The sequence below is a fragment of the Arachis ipaensis genome, chromosome B6 (assembly GCF_059453495.1).
Source record: "Arachis ipaensis isolate K30076 ecotype BB chromosome B6, ASM5945349v1, whole genome shotgun sequence".
In the NCBI taxonomy this organism is placed as follows: domain Eukaryota; kingdom Viridiplantae; phylum Streptophyta; class Magnoliopsida; order Fabales; family Fabaceae; genus Arachis; species Arachis ipaensis.
Genome location: NC_142441.1, coordinates 123,762,520 through 123,782,409, shown reverse-complemented (window position 1 = coordinate 123,782,409; position 19,890 = coordinate 123,762,520). Strand labels below are relative to the sequence as shown.

At 38.3% G+C, this 19,890-nt stretch overlaps 1 protein-coding gene and 1 non-coding gene across 2 annotated transcripts; both read right to left on the bottom strand.

The window, feature by feature from the left end:
- Positions 1–592: 592 nt before the first annotated feature.
- LOC148562586 (uncharacterized) lies at positions 593–2,924 on the bottom strand. Its single transcript, XM_088490926.1, has 4 exons — positions 2,198–2,924; positions 1,353–1,729; positions 1,101–1,262; positions 593–655 (listed from the first exon to the last, which is right to left on the bottom strand). Exons 1-4 carry the CDS (start codon positions 2,922–2,924, stop codon positions 593–595), a joined length of 1,329 nt encoding a protein of 442 aa, XP_088347052.1.
- Positions 2,925–19,081: 16,157 nt separating this feature from the next.
- LOC148562585 (small nucleolar RNA R71) lies at positions 19,082–19,190 on the bottom strand. The gene has a single exon (XR_015887524.1). It is a non-coding gene; the product is annotated as a small nucleolar RNA R71 (small nucleolar RNA).
- Positions 19,191–19,890: the final 700 nt, after the last annotated feature.

Sequence of the window (19,890 nt, the reverse complement as noted above, 5' to 3'; positions counted from 1 at the left end):
ATTTATAAGATGACCATAGCTTGCTTCATACCAACAATCTCCGTGGGATCGACCCTTACTCACGTAAGGTTTTATTACTTGGACGACCCAGTGCACTTGCTGGTTAGTTATGCGAAGTTGTGAAGTTATGTTTGGACCATGGTTCTGTGCATTCGTTTTTGGTGCCATTGCCAGGGAAGGAATGAACAAATAATTTTACAACCTAATCTGAGTAGCAATTTCGCATACCAACATTCAAGCTCCTCTAGTTGCAATTTCATGGCTATACCCGCCTTGGTGATGTCCATGTTACACTACTTCACCGCCCAGTAGGCTTTATGCTCAATTTTCACTGGAAGGTGGCATGCGTTACCATAGACGATCCAAAAGGGACTCATCCCTAACGGGGCCTTATAGGCCGTCCCATATGCCCATAGTGCATCTCCCAACCGAGAGCTCCAATCCTTCCTTTGTAGATTTACCACTTTCTCCAAAATTCGCTTGATCTCCCGGTTGGACACCTCCACTTGCTCATTTGTTTAGGGGTGATAGGCAGTGGAAACCTTGTGTACTATCCCATAGCGGCACACAATATTATTTCTAATGAAAGAAATCACGGCATTAGCGTCATCAAGGCGGGTAGGTATCGCTTCCACCCACTTTGAAACGTAGTCAACTGACAACAGAATATACAAATACCCACTTGAGTTAGGAAATAGTCCCATAAATTCTATGCCCCATACATAAAAGATTTCACGAAATAACATTGGTTGTTGAGGCATTTCATCCCTCTGGGATGTATTTCCCGACTTCTGACATTGGTGACACGACACACAAAATTGGTTAGCATCCTTGAATAGTGTTGGCCACCAGAATCCACAATCCAAAACTTTTTTAGCCGTCTGTTGTGAGCCAAAGTGGCCACCACACTCGGATGAATGGCAAGACTCAAGAATGGGTTGGATTTCAGATTCTGGGACACATCTACGAATTACTTGGTCTATTCCCCTCCTCCACAAGTGAGGGTCATCTAAAATGTAATATTTGGAATCACTCCTCAACTTATCCCTTTGGTGTTTTGAAAAGTTGGGAGGGAAAATCTTAGCAACCAAGTAGTTCACCATAGGAGCAAACCAAGGAAAACTATCCGAAACAGCATGCAAACTATCCAAAGGGAATGGGTCATCAATTGGAAATGGATCATATTTGAGATTCTTGAGGCGGCTTAGATGGTCCGCAACTAGATTTTGTGTTCCACTTCGATCTCTAATCTCAATGTCAAACTCTTGCAAAAGCAAGATCCAACGTATGAGCCTAGGTTTCGACTCATTCTTTGTCAACAAATATTTTAAAGCTGCATGATCTGTATATACCACTATTTTAGAGCCTAGCAAGTAAGATCTAAATCTATCCAAAGCATGAACAATGGCTAAAAGCTCTTTTTCACTAGTGATATAATTGGATTGTGCTGCATCCAATGTCTTTGAGGAGTAAGTAATGATATAAGGGAGTTTACCATCGCGCTGTGCAAGCGCAGCACCTACGACATGATTTGATGCATCGCACATGATCTCGAATGGCTGCGTCCAGTCTGGGCCCCTCACAATTGGTGATGTGGTAAGAGCTCTCGTCAACTCCTCAAATGCTTCCACACAAGCACTATGAAACTCAAAGTCCACGTCCTTTTGGAGTAGGCACGACATTGGCAATGCAATCTTGCTAAAATTCTTGATAAAGCGCCTATAGAATCCTGCATGCCCCAAAAAGGAACGAACCTCCCTCACAGATGATGGGTGAGGTAAACTGGTAATAACATCAACCTTGGCCGGGTCCACAGAAATGCCCTTATCAGAAACTACGTTTCCTAAAACTATGCCTTGTCTCACCATGAAGTGACATTTTTCAAAATTTAGGACATGGTTAGTGTCATCACACCTAGCTAAGACTTTGGCCAAGTTCTCTAAACAACTATCAAATGAAATCCCATACACACTAAAGTCATCCATAAAGACTTCCAGACAACTCTCCATTAGATCGAAAACGACACTAGTCATTCGCCGCTAAAAAGTGGCAGGTGCATTGCATAGCCCAAATGGCATCCTTTTGTAAGCAAAGGTGCCAAAGGGACAAGTAAATGTGGTCTTCTCCTGATTTTCAGGAGCAATGTGAATCTGGAAGTAACCAGTAAAACCATCAAGAAAGCAATAATGGGATTTACCCGCAAGTCGGTCTAACATCTGGTCAATGAATGGCAAAGAGTAGTGGTCTTTCCTTGTTGCGGCATTCAACCTTCTATAAGCGATGCACACCCGCCAAGCATGTTGCACTCTTGTGGTGACCACTTCACCATCTTCCTTCTTAACGGCAGTGATGCCCGATTTCTTTGGGACAACTTGGACCGGACTCACCCTTTCACTATCAGAAATCGGATATATAATACCCGCATCAAGTAGTCTTGTAACTTTCTTTTTCACCACATCAAGGATAGTGGGGTTGAGTCTTCTTTGGGGTTGTCTAACCGGCCGAGCTCCCTCTTGGAGGAAGATACGATGCATGCACATACGTGGGTCAATTCCCACGATGTCGGCCAAGCTCCAACCGATTGCTTTCTTGTGCCTCCTTAGGACTTCTAGGAGCTTCTCCTCTTCTTGGCTAGAGAGCTCACTAGCAATAATGACCGAAAAATTTTGATTTTCCCCAAGGAATGCATACTTCAAATGAGATGGAAGAGGCTTCAATTCACTTTTTACCTCAAGTTGAGGTTCCTTTTCACCAAGCTCATGGGATTCATTCTCAACAACTTTCTCTTGTTCACCCTCATGGCCATCCTTCTCATCAACAATAGGGTAGTGCAACTTGTTGTGATCTTCTCTTTGCACCTCTGGTACTACCTCATCAATTACATCACATTGGAGGATGGAATGCTCTTCGGGTGGGTGTTTCATGGCTTCTTCCAAGTTGAACTTGGTTGTCTTATCCCCGACCTCAAAGGAGTATGTGCCGGTGAAGGCATCCAATTTGAACTTAGAAGTCTTCAAGAAGGGTCTACCAAGTAGAACGGAGGAAGAACTTCTATTCTCTGTTGGAGGCATTTCAAGGATATAGAAATCAACTGAAAATACCAAGTCTTTGATTGCCACAAGTACATCTTCAGCTATCCCCATTACAGTGATCACACTCTTATTGGCTAAGGCAAACTTGGCGGCCGACCTTTTCAATGGAGCTAGATTCAACCTTGCAAATATGGAAAATGGCATGATGCTTACACAAGGCTCCAAGTCACACATACAGTCATGAAAGGTAACTCCACCAATACGACAAGACACCAAACATGGTCCAGGGTCACCACACTTTTCCGGAATAGGCTTTATCAAGGAAGAAATGGAACTACCCAATGACAATGTCTCCAACTCACTAATCCTATCTTTGTGTGTGCACAAGTCTTTTAAAAAATTTTGCATACTTCGGAATTTGTTGAATGGCATCAAGAAGTGGGATAGTTACCTCAACTTTCTTGAATACTTGAAGCATGTTCAAATCAAACTCCGGAGTTTTCTTGGATTTCTTTATCATGGAATGGAATGGGATAGGAATGGATTCATCCATTGTAGCCTTCCTCTTGGGCTCCTTGGGACTCACTTCTTCCTCCTCTTGCTTTGTGTCCACCTCCTCTTATTTATGTGGAGCTTCAACAACCACTTCCTCCTCATGAATGTCTTCCAAAACCCTAGGAGGTATCTCCTCCAATGTAGTCCCCGACCGTAGTGTAATGGCATTGAGACCGCCCTTTGGGTTTGGAAGGAGTTTGGATGGAAGGTTAGAAGAGCTTGAGGGTTGGTTGGTATTGTTAGAAGAGGGTAAAACCAACTTTGAGATCATCTCGGTGAGGTTGGACAATTGAGCGGTTATGGCGCCAAATTGAGCCTTGTTGTTCTCTTCATGTTTTTCCATAATAGCTCTAAGTTCATCAACTTGGTTGGTAGAAGGGGAAGAGGGTTGGTTGGTTTGGTGTGGTGCTTGGTATCTAGGGTAGTTGTTTTGGTTTTGATGAGGTGCTTGGTTAGGGTGATTTTGGTTGGCTTGATGGTTGTTGTTGTTATGGTATTCGGATGAAGATTGGTGGTTATTGTTGTGGTGAGAAGAAGAGTTGTTCCATCTTTGATTTTGATTGCTCCCTTGTGCATTATCCTTCCACCCTTGGTTAGAATTATTTCCATGAGAGTAGTTGTTTTGGCCTTGGTTTTGATAGGGTGGACGGTTGTTGTGGTTCACATTGGCTACCGTAAGGGCATAGTCCTCTTGTATTTGATGGCATTGGTCGGTGTAATATGCGGTGCTAGCACATAAACCACATATTCTAGGAGGCCCTTTGGGTTGGAGGATTTGGGTTGGGGCTTGAATGGGTTGGGTGGCTTGGGTGGAGTGAAATGCCTTTTGCTCCTTGTGCATCTCCGTGAGGATAGTAGTCATGTCTCCAAGCACTTTGGTCAAGCTTGATTCGGAAGGTGATGCTTCCACCACACCCTTGAGGGGGTTGTTCCTCACCCTTGAATGTTGTGTAGCCTCGACGACATCATTTATCAATCTCCAAGCTTCCGTCGCCGTCTTGTTCCTAGAAAGGGAACCACCACTAGATGCCGTGAGCAATCTTCTATCCGCTTCTAAGAGACCTCCGGTGAAATAACTAATAAGCAAGCGAGTTTCCAATCCAAGGTGTGGACAAGCTTCCAATAGCCTTCTAAATCGGGTCCAATACTCATACAAGCTCTTTTTGGTCCCTTTGCATTATACCAGAGATTTCCTTTCGGACATAGTCGGTCTTCTCAGGCGGAAAGAATTTGTCTAGAAACTCTCTTCTCAAGAAATCTCAATTGGTTACCACTTCATCCGGTTGGTAGTAGAACCACTCTTTTGCTTGTTCCTCAAGAGAGAAAGGGAAAGCAAGCACCATAATAGCAATCTCATCGGCTCCATCCCTGTGAGCTGTGGAGCAAGCAACTTAAAAATCTCTCAGATGTCTGATGGGGTCTTGACCCGGAAGCCCATGATACTTGGGAAGCAAATTAATCAAGCTACTCTTCAACTCAAAGTTTGGATTAAGATTAGGATATCTTGCTTGCAATGGTTGAAGATTAATATCCGGAGCCCCTTGTTCATGCAAGGTGATTCGGCGTGGCTCCGTCATGTATTGTTCACCTGTAGGATGCAAAGAAGTATTAGTGGTACCAACAGAAGAATAAGAAGTTGCGGACTCCAAGTCACTCTCGGGCCCGTCTAGTGATTCGGTATGCTCCTCAAAAGAGGCCGAAGCACTAGCCGTATAGTCCAACCGCCGCCTAGCTTGCCGAATGTGTAACAAAATTCTTTCAATTTCTAAATCAAGCTCGACTAAGCTAGCGTTTGGTTGGGAACGAGTCATCAAACTTGGGAGTCATAGCTCATGTATGTAAAAATAAAGAAATCTAAACTAAAAACAAGATACCAAAATCAAGTAAACTAACTACACTATCCACAAATTCACATAACCAACATTAAGGCATATGTTGCAACCATTCCCCGGAAATGGCGCCAAAAATTTGATAGAAGAACTATTGTTGGTCAAGAATTTCACAAAATATTTCCATTGCAAGTATAGCACTCAACCAACAAAGAACTCTCCATCAAATTTTAAAGGATTTGGTTGTCACAAAGTTCAACCCCAATAAAAGTTTAACCGAAGTATTCAAACCTCGGGTCGTCTCACAAGGAATGGGCAAACATGTGCATCAACATTGGTTAGAAATCCGGGGTTGGAAGTCATGATAAAAAATTTAAACTAATAGACTTAACATGAAATGAAACTTAAAGTACAAGAAACTAAATCAAGTAACTAAAGCAAGATATGAGCAATTTCAATCTAACAAGAGAACATATAATCTACTTTCACTCTAGCATTAAGCAATTAACTAAGACAAGAATCAAGAAATTGAGATTTTTGGTTTTCAAATGTGAATAATAAAAGGAACTCTTGGCTAAGCATAGGAATTGGGGTCACCATCCTTGTCTACAACCATAATTTGACAATTATGAGGAACCAAACTCACTAATTCTACCTCCAAAAGCTTTAAGTTCATAATATCTACTCCTAAGCTTGAGGTATGTCAAGTGGCTTGATCAATCTCAACCCATAAGTCCCAACCTATCTACTAATGAGATTAGTAGTGGGTTAGTGTCAATGGGTATCAACTTGACCACTAAAGGTTCTCCAATCACCAATTCAATGAGACCCAATGACTCAAGGTCACCCAATTCTCATAGCCTAAGCCAAGAGTAAAGAGAACTACTCCATAATCAAAGGAAATATTTCATCAAACACATGGAATGCATTAATAAAAGACATATTCAAATTGCAATTAAATTGGAAATTAAAATTACCCACTAACAATTATCATTAAAGAACAACTCAAACAACATCATTAATCATGGAAAACATCATTACATTAATAGAAATTCAAGATCCACAAAGTTCATACAATGGGAAGAAAATGGGAAATAACAAGTAAACATAAACCAACACAAGATCTAAGTAAAAGTATACTAGAGAATTCAAATTAAGTAATCAAAACTAGAAATTAACAAAACCCAATTCAGAAATTCAACAATGGAAGATCAAATCAAACTAGATCTAGAGAAGAATAAGGGTTTCTCTTTCTAGAAGAACAAGAACAAAAAACTAGCCAAAATTATGTCTAAGTGTGTAATGAATGATCCCCTCTTTCCCCTTGGTTCCTTGGGGCTTTTGCATGCAGCAGCAGCTTGAATTTGGGCCTGAAGAACCTCAGAAATTGCCAGCCACGAGTTCTTTAATGAGGTCACGTGCTGAACGTATGCGTGCGCGTCGCTGAACTTGCAATCCACGCGTACGCGCAAGGCACGCATGCGCGTCGATGGAATTTTCTCCAATGTACGCGAATGCGCCGATTTGAGAGCGCCACGCTGAGCCATGCTCCTACGCGTGTGCGTCAGTGGCACTTCTCCAAAGCTCCATTTTTTCATGTTCCTTCCACTTGTGCATGCTCTCTTTCCATCTTCTAGACCAATCTTGCCCTATAAACTCTGAAATCACTTAACAAATGCATCACGGCATTGAATGGTGATAGAAGAGATTAAAATATAGCATTTTAAGGGTCAAATGAGCATGTTTTCAACCATGAGGCAAAATAGGGAAGGAAACACAAAACCATGCATTTTGTATGGATAAGTGCGGAAAGTATTGACAAAATCCCCTAAAATCAACACAAGATAAACCACAAAATTGGGGTTTATCACACCCCCATGTTGTAAAGCGTTGCTAATGCCATAGAGAAACATTAGTACAACTAACGCCAGCGACACCCCTAAAGCATGATTTGGCCCACTTTGAAGTGTTAGTAATGCCTAATTTAAAAAGCGTCACTTCAACTAACGGCTAACTTCACAAGCCACCCCTAGAGCCCTCAATTTGGTTCAATTATTTCACTCAAGGTTCACTCAAAATTCATGCAAACAAGCCCATAATTGCCAACTAATCAAGGCCACAAGAATCATCTAGAAGTAGTTAGGAATTTTGCATTTAATTGTAATTTGAATTTCATTTGAATTTGTAATTTAGGATAGTCTATGAATAGGGTACACTCTACACTTACACATAGACCACCTAGAGGGGAGTCTTCGGACCCTCTCCTGACTCTCATTCTTCCTTTCCATTTTCTTTCTTAGACACTTTTGTAATTTTCTTTGGTTATGAGTTTCTAATTCTCTTCATTAGGGAGAGGAGCTCTGTTGAATTATAATGAATTGATGTTTGTTTTCTTCTCTTCTTAATTCAATCTTTGTTTATCTAAGAGAGAGTTTTTGCTCTTCACAGATTCAATTCTATCCGAAGAGGGATTGAATCTATTTGAATTCTATGGGAACATTGGAAAAGGAATCATAGCAATTTAGTTTGAAACTCTACTCTCACAATTCCTTTTATTTTGATTCAGAACCTGATATGTGACATATAATCAATCTGAATTAGGATCTTAAGAGTTGTGTGGCTTGGGATCAGTATTTATGCTTCACCTCTTTTCATGAGATTGGATCAAGGAATTAGCATTTGATCATGTTTAAATAAATTGAATTACCAAGGAATTGAAATTTAGTCAGTTATGATCTGCCAGAGATCTAACATTGCATGATTAAGAGGGAAGTGAGGATCATTAATTCAGGAAGATTCAACATCTCCAATCTCTAATGTCTCATATTCTTAATTCTTGCTATTTGCCTTATAGTCATTCATATCTGGAATTTAATTTAATCACTTTACATTCATGTCAATTATTTTTTTTCTTCTTTTTTGCTTTCATTTAATTTCACGTCATCTAAATTTCTTGTTTGATCATCACCAAATTATGACAGTCTAACTAGAAGAATCAATTAACTATTGCTTGCTTAATCCGTTAATCCTCGTGGGATCAACATTCACTTACCGTGAGTTTATTACTTGACACGACCTAGTGCACTTGCCGGTAGTTCTACGGAATATTGAATCGTAAATTCCATATCACGCGTACGCATACATATCAGATTCTCAAAAAGGTGATATGCTGCAGAAACTCAATTTTTTACCAATAACTTCAAATGCGCATAACTTTTTCGTTAAAAATCATTTTTCAACTATTATTGAATTGTTGGAAAGATCATTAAATAAGTTTTCATAAATATCATATTTCGTTGAATTTCCTACTCCGAGGACCGAGTTACGGCCCGCCGAAGTTGGCCAAAAACCAGTGTTTACCCAAAAATAGAATTTTCTAAATTCCAAAAGGTTCACAAGCCACCTCCATTTTTACATCAAAATAATGCCTCCCAACTATCCCAATTGACTCCTTTACTATCAACCAAGTTTAAACCTACTTAATTTACACATTACAACTCTAAATAATCATTTTCACATCTCAAATACTCAATTCCTCTATTCCAACAATTCATTACCAAATTCCATATGCTCAATTACATAATCATCATTTCAATTTCATACATAAACATTCAATACATTCTATCAATTTACCAGCTTACCTTTCACAGCCTCCAGCCCTAAATTCACGGTCTCTAGCCCAATATTCATAAATTCAACTCATAGATATCAACAATATCACTATGATAAATTAAACCACAATCTCAATCATTAACATCCATTCTATCATAGCATTCACACTAAACCAACAATAACCAACCACACCAACAAAAATCGAATTTAACAATTAATCATTTACAACATTCAATTCTATCCAATCACACAACCAATCTTATTCATAGGGGTATCTAGCCTAGGACTACATGTCACATTACATGGTATTTTAATAAAACTTAAACTGTATCTTAATGTCGACGGTTCCAAACCCTCAACTCTTGAATTCCACCAAGTTTAAGCTCCAAGTTCACCTCTGTCAAGCTCAAGCACCACCAATGATTAACTTAATGTCTCTAATACTCAATCTACACTATCCTCACATAACATACACAATATTCAATTGCTAGGGCTTCATAAAAGTTTATGAACATATGGGAAAAGTAGATCTTATCTTTACTCACTAAAATTAGTGATGGAACTTAGCTAGAACTCAAGTTAGAACTTCTCCTAAATACAAGAATCACCAAGTTTCATGAACACACAAGCCAAAAACGTGTTTTTCATAAGGAAATAAAAATTGCAGCTTTGTGAGGGAGATGCTTACCACAATTTTTAGATAGAATTGGAAGGGAGGAGACAGGCTTCGCGTGGCCGGAAACAGTGCGGCGATCAGAGCTCTGGAAAAAAAGCTATGAGTAATTGAAAATCAAGGAAGTTAGGGTTTCTCACTCTCTTATCTCCTTCACTTCTCTTCAGCGTGGAACACAAAGGAAAAGGGAGGAAGTGGCTGAACTTGTATCCATTGTTGGAGTTATATATGTGGACTTGGGCTCACTTGGGCCCGGTTCACTCGTTTTAGCCTGTTAGCTCAATTTTGGGCCAAAATATTTAAGATTAGTGCTTTAATTCGTATTCCAATTATTTCTACTTCCCAAATTATAAATTTTAGTTTCTTAACATTCTTCACTCATAATTAATAGTCTCACTTGTAGTGCCGGACAGACTTAAGCCTGTATTGCTGGTTAAATTATCAATATGCATTTTTACGCATTTTTCTATAAAAAATTATATTTTTCCACTGAAAAAATTTCTCCGAATCCAAATATCATCGTTAAAATTTCAAATTTCTAAGTTTTAATTTTCGACCCCATCCGAGCGCGTTTTAACTATTTTAATTGAATGATTAATTATCTAATTAATCTTTTTATAATTTTTTCAGATCTTACACAGGGAATGTTGAGGAAGCCCATGTAGCTTGGAATAGCCCATGTATAACTTGGGTGAAAAAGAGGCTTGGATGTGGGAGAAGCTTTCCTGGACATTTAACATTGCATAAAGAAACACTTAACATGGACTATCCATATTAAACGTGTGAGACACAAGGAGGAGGGGGAGCCATTGGGCACAAGTTGAACGTTTAACATGGCTGTCCCATGTTAAACGTCTACGATACATAGAGAAGAAGAACTTGTTGGCTTTTGGCCCAACGTTTAACTTGGACCTCCCATGTTTAACTTGTGCGATCTTAACGAGGGAGAAGCCACTTGCCTTTGGCCCAACGTTTAACTTAGCTGATACAAGTTAAACATGTGCGATGTTGGGTGCTGGGAAGCTCCTGGTTTTTTGCCCAACATTTAACTTGGATGGTGCATGTTAAACATGGATGCATGCATGGGTGAGAATGTGTTTGGCCGTGCAATATGGCTTCTCCATGTTAAACGTTCTTGAAGAAAAATGACTTTTCTGGTTCTCTGTTTCCTCTGTTTTCTTTCTCATTTGACTTTAATTTGTGATTTGAGCTTTTCTTTGGGTTTTCTTTTGTTTATTAGGCAATTCTTTAATAATCCTCTAGAAAACATATAAAAAAAAAGTACTCAAAGTATCTTGATAAAAATATAAGAGAATTAATGAGGAATCACCATCTTTAGTAACATAATTCACTAGAAAACTATCGAATAATGCTCATGCATCACAACACTAAACTTAGGTCTTTGCTTGTCCTCAAGCAAAGAAAGAGAAAAGAATAGAGTTGAGTTTAATAAGAGAGAGTTGCATCTTCTTCCCAGTTCATATCCCTGTAACTAATGGGGTTTGATGGCCTTGTAGTTAGGCTTCTATATTCTTTAGTGGACCTTGAAATCCTAAGGTTAATGATTCCTTGAAACTTAGTTCGGATGATATTATGAGATATTCCCTTTTGGTTTTACTTGATCCTTGAATCCTTCAGTGCTTAATTGGAGAGGAGAGATTTTGCTTTATTTATTAACTCTTAGTCCTTGAAACTTTCTCTTCTCTCTTTTCTTTTTCTCATCTCAATTCAATGATAGGTCTAGAGATCTCATAATACTTCTCTAAACCATTACTTATGCAGAATCAATTTCTCCTCTTTCATTCAAGATCATTTACTTTCCACTATCCATAGCAACAACCACAAGTTATTGACCACCACTATGTATAAGAGGATTTTCTTTTAGTGATTTAACACTCCTTTATTATTCTCAAATCATAATTGTGAACATTGATTACTCGAGGGAAATTACAATGACAAGCTTTTAAAGGAAAAGTTAAAGATAATAAATAAGAACATAATGCATGAAATAAATAAGAAAAAGGATAAAAGAAAGGAAAGATAAAAAGACAAGGAAAGAAAGTAAGAAACTAAAGCACCTTATTCATCAGCATCATCTCCATCATCATCTTCTAGGCTATGTAGAGAATAGCTTCCAACATCAAACTTAGAGTAGTTTCTTGTCCTCAAGTAATAGAGAAGAACAGTGGTGATGGACTTAAGAGTAATCATGATTATCAAGTGAAAGTGCATAAATGATGCAAAAGCTTATTCAAATACAATGAAGGAGATGAAAAACAAAACAAAAATAATGACAGAACAGGGTAAAATAAACAAGTGGGTAATGTAGTTGCCTGGGGGTGGAGCTTGCACGGGTGAAGTATAGCAACACCAAATGTAGTGTGACACAATCAGTGGGAGGTTGGGCCAAGGACCCAGTGACATGAAAGCATCATGTTGGTGTAGCAACACCAAACTTAGCCCATGAAGTACATACACAGCATGAAGCAAAAGAAAAAAAGAAAGGGAAAAAGAAGTTACCTAAAGTTAGGTTGCTTCCCAACAAGTGCTTCTTTAACGTCACTAGCTTAATGATGCAGCTCCTCTTAAGTAAGCCTATAAACTGTTCTTTGATGATCAATTTCCCCTCCTAAATAATGCTTCAACCTTTTGGCCATTGACAGTGAATGTTCTTACTAAAGTTTCTTCCATGATTTCAATGTGACCATAGGGAGAAACCTTGGTGACAGTGAAAGGTCCAGACCATCTAGACTTGAGCTTTCTTAGGAAGATCTTGAGTCTTAAATTGAATAAGAGGACTCTTTGGCCAGGTTCAAAGGTCCTTGCAGAAATCCTCTTATCATGCCACATCTTTGTCTTCTCCTTGTAGAGCATGGCATATCATATAGCTCAATTCTAAACTCATGAAGCTCATTAAGCTGAAGTAGTCTCTTATCCCTCAAAGCTTTGATATCAAAATTTAGAAATCTGGTAGCCCAATAAGCCTTGTACTTTAACTCTACTGGTAAGTGACATGATTTGCCATAGATAAGTTGGTATGATGACATGCCAATAGAGGTCTTAAAGGCTATTGGTGCGCAAAATTAGAACTCGCACAACTGAACTGGCAAGTGTACTGGGTCATCCAAGTAATAACTCAGGTGAGTGAGGGTCGAATCCCATGAGGATTGCAGGATTGAGCAAGCTGTGGTTATCCTACAGATCTTTGTTAGGCGAATATAAAACGCAGTTGTTGTTGAATGCGCATAAACTAATTTGAGAAAACAATAAAGAAATAACAGAGAAACAATAATGAGAAATCAATTAAGGCTTTGGAGATGCTTTATCTTTTTTTATTAACTTTTCTTACTGATTACTTCAATAATGAATGATTCATTTAATGGCAAAGCTATAAGTGATTAACTCATGTCCTCTCATCAAGTTAATCTCCCTTAAACCATAGAGAAACACCATAATTAAGTAACTCATATCATCTCATCAAGTTAGCTTATGGTGACTCACTATAGCCTAGGATGAAGCCCGTACAATTCACTCTCCTTTTGTTGATCCTACTTAAAACGCCACAGACAAGATCGGATCTTCCATATCAGAGAATGATGCTTTATGATTCTAGCCTTAATGCCACAGAGACCTCATTTACCCATGACTAACGAGATTTTATGTCACGTATCCCAATTAGCCCAGGTACTCTCTTGGAACCTGTGATGCAGTCTCAAGCTGTAGCTCAATACTATCCGGATCAGGACTCGCATAAACTCATGAAAGGGGTCACACTTCCGTTCCACCCCAGATTCATAAGGATGATGAAAATACATCATAGAATAGAATCAAACATATATTGAAATAGAAACAGTAATATTATTAATCCATAGGAATCAGCAGAGCTCCTAACATTAACCTAGGAGATTAGTTGCTCATACTTTACAGAAAATAATGTATGATATGTTCTGAGGGGCTGCCCATCCTAAACATGGGTGATCTTTGCATATATATACTATTCTAATAATTAAAAATTACAAAAGTGAAATAAACTAAGCAGAAAGGTGCAAAAATCCACTTCTGGGCCCACTTGGTGAGTGTTTGGGCTGAGCTGGCGTCTAACTTGGATGAGTGGGTATTGAACACCCACTAGGGGGTAAGATGCACTGCCTTGAGCTCCCTTGGGAGCATTGAATGCTAGTTTTAGGCGTTCAATGCTGGCCTTAGTCCTCTTGGGGCATTGAACGCCAGAAAGGGGATAGTTTGGGTGTTCAACACCCAATTTAGACAGTCCAATCCAAAGAAAAGTATAGACCATTATATATTTCTGGAAAGCCCTAGAAGTTAGCTTTCCAACGTAGTTGAGAGCACATCAATTGGACTTTTGTAGCTCTAGAAATTCTCGTTTGAATGCATAGAAGTCAGAATCTGATAGCATCTGCTATGCTTTCCTTGCCTTTGAATCAAACTTTGCCAAAACTTGCCAAAACTTGCCAAATTCACCCAAAAATTACCTAAAATCATAAGAGCACAAAAGCTCAAATTAGTATCCAAAAAGTGAATTTTCCATTAAAACCTACTAAAACATAATAAAACTTAACAAAATATACTAAAAATAGTAGGAAATTAGCATCAAAAGTATATAAAATATCCGCTCATCAACTATTCTATACGCCCACAAAGCATCGTCAAGTTTTCTGGCCCAATCCTTCCTTGAAGCTCCCACAATTTTCTTGAGAATTTGTTTAAGCTCTCTGTTGAAAACTTTCACTTGGCCACTTGTTTGGGGATGGTATGGAGTAGCCACCCTGTGCTTCACTCCATACTTGAGGAGGAGAGTGTCAAGCTGCTTATTGTAAAAGTGACTTTCTCCATTATTGATCAAGGTTCTAGAAACACCGAACCTATTGAAGATATTTTTCTTAAGGAAGTTGAGCACCAATTTAGAATCATTAGTTGGTAATGCCACTGCCTCTATCCATTTAGAAACATAATCTACAGCTATTAGAATGTAATTGTTGGAGTATGAGGGCAGAAAGGATCCCATGAAGTTAATCTCCCATATATCAAACAATTTCACTCCTAGAATAAGATTTTATGGCATTTTATTTTTCTGGGGGAGGCTCCCTGTTTGTTGGCAATGGTCATAATTGATAACAAACTCCCTTGCCTCCTTAAAGATGGTAAGCCAATATAAGCTACATTGGAGAACTTTGTGACAGTTCTATCTCCACCAAAATGGCCACCATATTCAGAACCATGGCAATGCCACAGCACCTCTTGAGTCTTTTCATCCAGGATGCATCTTCGGATTATGCTATCCGAACATATTTTAAATAAATAAGGATCATCCCAAAGGAAGTATCTAGAATCATACTGAAACTTCTTTTTTTGGTGCCAGTTGATTCTTTTGGAATGATCTTCCCTGCCTTGTAGGTCACTGATGAGCGGATAATTTATACGCTTTTTCGCATTGTTTTTAGTATGTTTTTAGTATATTTTAGTTGGTTTTTATTATATTTTTATTAGTTTTTAAATAAAAATTACTCTTCTGGACTTTACTATGAGTTTGTGTGTTTTTCTATGATTTCAGATATTTTCTGGCTGAAATTGAGGGACCTGAGCAAAAATCTGATTCAGAGGCTGAAAAAGGACTGCAGATGCTATTGGATTCTGACCTCCCTACACTCGAAGTGGATTTTCTGGAGTTACAGAGGCCCAATTTCCGCGCTCTTAATTTCGTTGGAAAGTAGACATTCTGGGCTTTCCAGCAATATATAATAGTCTATACTTTGCCCGAGATTTGATGGCCCAAACAGGCGTTCCAAGTCAGCTCAAGAATTCTGGCGTTTAACGCCAGAACTGGCACAAAAGCTGGAGTTAAACGCCCAAACTGGCACAAAAGCTGGCGTTTAACTCCAAGAAAAGTCTCTACACATGGAAGCTTCAATGCTCAGCCCAAGCACACATCAAGTGGGCTCGGAAGAAGATTTCTGCATTAATTACCTATTTCTGTAACCCTTTTGCTATTGTATTTTCATCTTTTGATCATGTTGGAATCATGTTTTGATGATTGAACCCTGTTTGGGAGGATGGCCATTCGGCCATGCCTAGACCTTTTGTTCTTATGTATTTTTAACGGTGGAGTTTCTACACACCATAGATTAAGGTGTGGAGCTCTGCTGTTCTTCATAAATTAATACAAGTACTATTGTTTTTCTATTCAACTCAAGTCTATTTCTTCTCCAAGATATTCATTCGCACCCAAGAACATGATGAATGTGATGATTATGTGACACTCATCACCATTCTTACCTATGAACGTGTGACAGACAACCACTTTCGTTCTACATGCAAACAAGCTTGAATGTGTATCTCTTGGGTTTCTAATCTAAAATTAGAACCTTCGTGGTATAGGCTAGAATTATTGGCGGCCATTCCTGAGATCCGGAACGTCTAAACCTTGTCTGTGGTATTCTGAGTAGGATCTGGGAAGAGATGACTGTGACGAGCTTCAAACTCGCGAGTGTTGGGCGTGTGACAGATGCAAAAGGATCAATGGATCCTATTCCAACATGATCGAGAATCGACAGATGATTAGCCGTGCGATGACAGCGTGCATAGAATATTTTCACTGAGAGGACGGGAAGTAGCCATTGACAACGGTGATGTCCAACATAAAGCTTTCCATGGAAAGGAGTATGAATGATTGGAAGAAGGCAATAGGAAAGCAGAGGTTCGAGAGGAACAAAGCATCTTCATACGCTTATCTGAAATTCCTATCAATGAATTACATAAGTATCTCTATCTCTATCTTTATTTTATATTTTATTCATATTTTAATTATCAATCCTCCATAACTATTTGAATCTTCCTAACTGAGATTTACAAGATGACCATATCTTGCTTCAAGCTGACAATCTCCGTGGGATCGACCCTTACTCACGTAAGGTATTACTTGGACGACTCAGTGCACTTGCTGGTTAGTTGTGCGGAATTGTGACAAAGTGTGATTCACGTTTGAGAGCTCCAAGTCTTTGGCGCCATTGTTGATGATCACAATTTCGTGCACCAAGTTTTTGGCGCCATTGCCGGGTATTGTTCGAGTTTGGACAACTGACGGTTCATCTTGTTGCTTAGATTAGGTAATTTTATTTAATGTTTAAGCTTTTTACTTTTTATTTTCGAAAAATTTTTTCAAAAATACAAAAAAAAATTTCTATTTTATTCTTCAGAGTTTTTAAGAATGAATTCTAGAGTTTCATGATAATTTGTTGAAGTCTGGCTGGCTGTGAAGCCATGTCTAATCTTTTGGATCGAGGTTTCAACTTATCATCACAAGAGCTTGTTGATTTCTATCAATTTTGCTGTTGAAAGTAATGATCTGCTAAAACTTGGCTAGCCATTGGCCATGTCTAGTATTTTGGACCGGAGCTTTCTTTGAAAGCTTGGCTGGCTAGTAAGCCATGTCTAATTCCTGGACCGGAGTCTTAGACTAGCATTGCAATGATTCCTGGAATTCTTATTAAAAATTTTGAATCCCTTTATTTTCTTTTCCACTCAATTTTTGAAAAATCACAAAAAAATTTTATAAAATCATAAAAATCAAAAATATTTCTTATTTTAGTCTAGTGTCAATTTTTTTAGTTTGGTGTCAATTGCATGACTTTCTTCTTCTTGCATTTTTTCGAATATATGCATTTTGTTCTTCATTAATCTTCAAGTTGTTCTTGATGATTTCATTGCTCTGATCTTTAAATTCTCTTATTTTGTGTGTTTTGTTATTTCTCATATGCATTTTCAAATTGTTATAGTCTTTAGTATACAAAGTTCTAAGTTTGGTGTCCTGCATGCATTGCTTATTTGATCTTAGTTTTTCATGAATTAGTTGCATTTTAGTTGTTTCTCATTATTAAAAATTCAAAAAAAATTTCAAAACTATGTCTTTTCAAGTCAATAATACAGAGAATTGAAGATTCAGAACATTCAGCAGAGGAATCAAACAGAAAAAGCTGGGCGTTCAAAACGCCCAGTGAAGAAGGAAAACTGGCATTTAAACGCCAGCCAGGGTGCCTGGCTGGGCGTTAAACGCCCAAAAAGGTAGGATTTTGGGCGTTAAACACCAGAATGGATGCCATTCTGGGCATTTAACGCCAGGAGGACACTAGAGGGAAGATTTTGTTTTTAATTCAAATCTTTTTCAAATTTTCATAATTTTTCAAAATCAAATATTTTTCAAATCATATCTTTTCAATCATATCTCTTCAAAATTAATTTCTTTCCATTTTTTTATTTTTATTATTTTCGAAAATTGTTGCTTCAATTAATGTTTTACTTCAAAATTTTCAAGTTGTTACTTGCCTATTAAGAAAGGATCAAAATTTTAAATTCTAAGAATCATATCTTTTAATTTCTTGTTAGTCAAGTAATCAACTTTAATTTTAAAACTTTCTTTTTTTAATTTGATTTTCAATCATATCTTCTCAATCATATCTTTTTCAAAATTAATTTTCAAGCATATCTTTTTTATTTCTAATTTCAAAAATCTTTTTCAAAATCACTTAATTTCTTTCCCAACTTTAATTCTCGAAAATCATCAATCAAATTTTCAAAATTTCTTTTAATTATTTCAAAATCTTTTACTTTAATTTCAAAAATTCTTCACCTCTTCTCACATCCTTCTATTTAAAGGACTAACACTCCTCCACTATCAATAATTCGAACTCTATCCCTCTTGATAAGTTCAAATTCTTCTCTTTCTACCTTCTCCTTCTATTCTTCTTTTCCTCTGACACTTCAAGGAATCTCTATACTGTGACATAGAGGATTTCATACTTTCTTGTTCTCTTCTCTTTCATATGAGCAGGAGCAAGGACAAAAGCATTCTTGTTGAGGCTGATCCTAAACCTGAAAGGACCTTGAAGAGAAAGCTAAGAGAAGCTAAAGTACAACTCTCTGTAGAGGACCTAACAGAAATTTTCAAACAAGAAGAAGCCATGGCAGCCGAAAACAACAACAATGCCAACAATGCAAGGAAGGTGCTTGGTGACTTTACTGCACCTACTCCCGACTTCTATGGGAGAAGCATCTCAATCCCTGCCATTGGAGCAAACAACTTTGAGCTTAAGCCTCAATTAGTTTCTCTGATGCAACAGAATTGTAAGTTTCATGGACTTCCAATGGAAGATCCTCATCAGTTCTTAGCTGAATTCCTACAAATCTGTGATACTGTCAAGACCAATGGGGTTGATCCCGAGGTCTACAAGCTTATGCTCTTTCCTTTTGCTGTAAGAGACAGAGCTAGAACATGGTTGGATTCACAACCTAAAGAAAGCTTGAACTCTTGGGAAAAGCTAGTCAATGCCTTCTTGGCAAAGTTCTTTCCACCTCAAAAATTGAGTAAGGTTAGAGTGGAAGTCCAAACCTTCAGACAGAAGGAAGGTGAATCCCTCTATGAAGCTTGGGAAAGATACAAGCAATTAATCAGAAGGTGCCCTTCTGACATGCTTTCAGAATGGAGCATCATAGGTATCTTCTATGATGGTCTGTCTGAACTGTCCAAGATGTCATTGGACAGCTCTGCTGGAGGATCTCTTTATCTGAAGAAGACACCTGCAGAAGCTCAGGAACTCATTGAGATGGTTGCAAATAACCAATTCATGTACACTTCTGAAAGGAACCCTGTGAATAATGGGACAAATCAGAAGAAAGGAGTTCTTGAGATTGATACTCTGAATGCCATGCTAGCTCAGAATAAAATATTGACTCAGCAAATCAATATAATTTCTCAAAGTCTGTCTGGAATGCAAGCTGAACCAGGCAGTACTAAGGAAGCTTCATCTGAAGAAGAAGCTTATGATCCTGAGAACCCAGCAATGGAAGAGGTGAATTACATGGGAGAACCCTATAGAAACACCTATAATTCTTCATGGAGAAATCACCCAAATCTCTCATGGAAGGACCAACAGAGGCCTCAACAAGGCTTCAATAACAATAATGGTGGAAGAAACAGGTTTAGCAATAGCAAACCTTTTCCATCATCTTCTCAGCAACAGATAGAGAATTCTAAGCAGAGCCACTCTGAATTAGCAACTGTAGTCTCTGATCTAATTAAAACCACTCAAAGTTTCATGACTGAAACAAGGTCCTCTATTAAAAATTTGGAGGCACAAGTGGGTCAGCTGAGTAAGAAAGTTGTTGAATTCCCTCC

What these genes read in the sequence shown, in the direction of transcription:
- LOC148562586 (XM_088490926.1), bottom strand. Translation starts at nt 2,924, where the DNA reads ATGAAACACCCACCCGAAGAGCATTCCATCCTCCAATGTGATGTAATT. An exon ending in GATGTTAGACCGACTTGCGG is followed by an intron (nt 1,730 to 2,197) that starts GTAAATCCCATT and finishes TGGGGCATGCAG; the next exon opens with GATTCTATAGGCGCTTTATC. An exon ending in TGCTAGGCTCTAAAATAGTG is followed by an intron (nt 1,263 to 1,352) that starts GTATATACAGAT and finishes CTTTTGCAAGAG; the next exon opens with TTTGACATTGAGATTAGAGA.